The sequence below is a fragment of the Rutidosis leptorrhynchoides genome, chromosome 11 (genome assembly GCF_046630445.1).
Source record: "Rutidosis leptorrhynchoides isolate AG116_Rl617_1_P2 chromosome 11, CSIRO_AGI_Rlap_v1, whole genome shotgun sequence".
Taxonomy (NCBI): Eukaryota; Viridiplantae; Streptophyta; class Magnoliopsida; order Asterales; family Asteraceae; genus Rutidosis; species Rutidosis leptorrhynchoides.
Window position 1 is genome coordinate 171,035,263 of NC_092343.1, and position 3,408 is coordinate 171,038,670.

General features: G+C 40.2%; 1 protein-coding gene across 1 annotated transcript; it reads right to left on the reverse strand.

Moving 5' to 3' along the window:
- Nucleotides 1-962: 962 nt before the first annotated feature.
- On the reverse strand, nt 963-3,160 carry LOC139875243 (uncharacterized). The gene is made up of 5 exons (XM_071862585.1): nt 2,771-3,160; nt 2,499-2,669; nt 2,255-2,419; nt 1,820-2,167; nt 963-1,766 (listed from the first exon to the last, which is right to left on the reverse strand). The coding sequence occupies exons 1-5, from the start codon at nt 3,158-3,160 to the stop codon at nt 963-965; spliced, it is 1,878 nt and encodes a 625-aa protein (XP_071718686.1).
- Nucleotides 3,161-3,408: the final 248 nt, after the last annotated feature.

Below are 3,408 nucleotides of genomic sequence, written 5' to 3' on the forward strand. Positions count from 1 at the left end.
TACTACTGTCACCATTAAAATAGTATTAGTAACCAAAGTAAACTATGCCACTTGAGACTCGGAGTGTGTCCCTGTACAGCTTAAGGGGCATGCAATCAACAAATGTAAAAATACACAAGTTATTGGTTTAAATTGCGTGATTCAATTTATTTCAACATATTACTTGACCAACACTTAGTTGTCATGTTTACAATGGAAAATAAAAATTTACATAATAGAAACTTTAAACAGTTGTTTGGGGTGATCAATCCCTCTGTTGTTTTTCATATGTAGCACCGTTTGAGTGTTTGCGCATGCCAGGTGCATTTTATTGCTCTTCCATCTAAACTTGCTAAACGATACGTCCCTGCTTCGCTTACACCAATAACCTTGTATGGTATTTCCCATTTAGGTCCAAGTTTACCCTTATCTTCCGCTCTGCTTGCTTCGTTTTTCCGCCATACCAAATCATCCAATTGGAAAGATAATGGTTGTACGCGCTTGTTATAGTAGCTTGCGATTCTTTGCTTGTTGATTGCTTCTTTTATGGCCGCAATCTCTCTGCGCTCTTCAACCAAATTTAGATCTTCACGCGGTTCCTCGCTATTGCTACTTTCATCGAAGGAAGCTATGCGTATTGTTGGTACATTTATCTCCGCGAGTATTACAGTCTCGGACCCGTATACCAAACTGAAAGGTTTTTCATTAGTTGCGCTTTTCAGGGTCGTACGGTGTGTCCACAACACGTTTGGTAGTTCATCTATCCACCCCCTTCGGCACAACCTAAGTCTTGCTTTGATACCTAACACGGTATATCGATTGGTCACCTCACACTGGCCGTTTGCCTGGGGGTGTGCAACTGATGTGAAGGTTTGTTTTATATTTAGCTCTTGACACCAATCGCTGAATGAGTTACCTTCGAATTGTGTACCATTGTCACTCACTATTTCATTTGGTATTCCAAACCAACAAACGATGTTTTCCTAAACAAAATTTCGGATTTGCTTGCCTGAAATTGTTTTCAACAGTTTGGCTTCTACCCATTCTGTAAAATAATCAATGGCTACGACCAAAAACTTTACCCCTCCTGGTCCTGCGGGAAATGGTCCTACTATATCAATTGCCCGTTTACAGAATGGCCATGGAGACGCGACTGGTATCATTGGATATTGCGGAGCCTTGCTTACCGGTGCGTGCAGCTGACATAACTGATATTTGCGTATTACTTCCGCGACATCTCTGTACATTGATGGTAAATAGTATCCAAGTCGCATTATTTTGGACGCCACTATTTTGTGCCCTGAGTGCAAAGCGCACATTCCTTCGTGCACTTCTCGTATAATTGACTCTGCTTGAGTTGGATTAAGACACCGCAAATGAGGCCCCAAGAAATACTTTCTGTACAGAATGCCTTTGTTTAGCAAATACATCGATGCTTTCATTTTAATCTTTCTTGCATCTATTGAATCTATCGGCAATGTACCAGTGCTCAAAAATTCCACTATCGGTGTCATCCAATTTGGCTCATCTTCTTCGACTGCGGCGGATACACCGTCTGTATCAATGGATTTAATCTTAGCTTCCTCGACCCAAATTTCTTTCTCGAAATGGCTGAATGTTAAGGCATCCAGCTTACTGAGCGCATCCGCATTTTTACTCAATGTTCTTGAAACCTGCGTTATCTGGAATAAATCGAAGTCTACCGCGAGTTCTTGCACAAGTTTAAGATACTTTTGCATCAATTCATCATGTGCATCGAATATCCAGTTGAATTGATTTGCAACTAGCTGTGAATCAACATATACTGACAGCTCTTTTTTACTTCCAAGTTTTTTGCTACTCGCATTCCAGATATCAATGCTTCATATTCAGCTTCATTATTAGTTACAGGAAAGCTAAAACGCAGCGCAAAGGTATATTCTTCTCCTTCTGGACTTTTCAGGACTATTCCTGCCCCTGCGCCTTCCGGACCACAAGCCCCATCTGTGTGCATTACCCACAGCTGTTCGGGTGGAGGTGGTATTTCTTTTGATTCATGCGAGATTTCGATATCCCTGGTTGTTTCAGCCAGGTAATCTGCTAGGACTTGTCCTTTTACCGAACTTCTTGGTGAGAAGATTATCTCGTACTCACCTAATTCAATAGCCCATTTATCCATGCGACCAGAATTTTCTGGTTTGTATAGCACCTGTTCAACAATTATCAGCGAATATAAATTTGTGAGAATTTTTCAAACAATTTTAAATTTTTGACAATGCTTTGTTTTTTGTCATACCTGCTTTATTGGTTGGTCTTTTAGGACCATTATTGGATGCGCTTGGAAATATCTCCTTAAGCGTCTAGCCGTATGCACGAGCGCATAAACTAGTTTTTCAATTGCAGGGTAATTTAATTCGCTTCCTGTTAGAACTTTACTAACAAAATATACAGGCTTTTGTACCTGTTCGCACAGCATGATACATATAATTTTAAATGTCTATTGATTAAAAAGTAACTATATTCTAGTTTATAGTGCGTACCTGCCCCCTGTTCGCTATCAATACTGAACTTATCGCTTCTTTTGATGCTGCTAAGTAAAGTATCAGCGTCTCTCCCGCAATCGGTGCAGTCATCGTCGGCAACTCCTTTAACAGCTTTTTCATTTCTTGAAACACCACTTCTGCTTCCTCTGTCCACTTGAAATCCGTCTTCTTTAAGCAATTTTTTAGTGTCCCGAAAAGGTAAGTGATTGCTCTGCGGATTTTGATAAGAATCTGGTTAACACGGCCAATTTACCCGTTAAACTTTGCACCTCTTTTTTATTTCTGGGTGACGGCATATTTTTGATGGCCTCTATTTTCTTTGGATTTGCGCGTATCCCGCGCTCAGTAATTATATGACCAAGAAATTTTCCTTCCTCTTCTCCAAAACTACACTTCGACGGATTGAGCTTCATGTTTATCTTTCTCAACGATGTAAACGTTTCTAATATATCTTCCAACAAACCTTGCTTTGTTATGCTTTTTACCACCAAATCATCGACATATGCCTCTAAATTTCTGCCTATTTGACTTTTAAAAGCCTCGTCTATTACGCGTTGGTATATTGCTCCAGCATTCTTTAAACCAAACGGCATCTTTGTATAACAATAGATATCCTGGCTGGTGTGAAAGGCAGTTTTATCCTCATCTTCTAATGCCATCTATATCTGATGGTATCCTTTGTACGCGTCCAGAAAACATTTATACCGGAAGCCAGCTAGCGATTCAACTTTCCAGTCTATTTCTGGTAGAGGATAATTATCTTTGGGACAGGCCTTGTTGATGTATGTGAAGTCGACACACATGCGCCAAGACCCATCAGGATTTTTTACCAGTACCGGGTTTGCTACCCACGTCTAGTACCTCACTTCTCATAATATATTTGCTTTGACCAGTTTGTCAACTTCTG

Bases quoted from the DNA above. Each gene is read 5' to 3' on its own strand.
- LOC139875243 (XM_071862585.1), bottom strand. From the start codon at position 3,160: ATGGCATTAGAAGATGAGGATAAAACTGCCTTTCACACCAGCCAGGAT. The intron at 2,670-2,770 runs GTGCAAAGTTTA...AATTGCTTAAAG, and splicing joins CACCCAGAAATAAAAAAGAG to AAGACGGATTTCAAGTGGAC. The intron at 2,168-2,254 runs GTATGACAAAAA...ATTGTTGAACAG, and splicing joins AAGACCAACCAATAAAGCAG to GTGCTATACAAACCAGAAAA.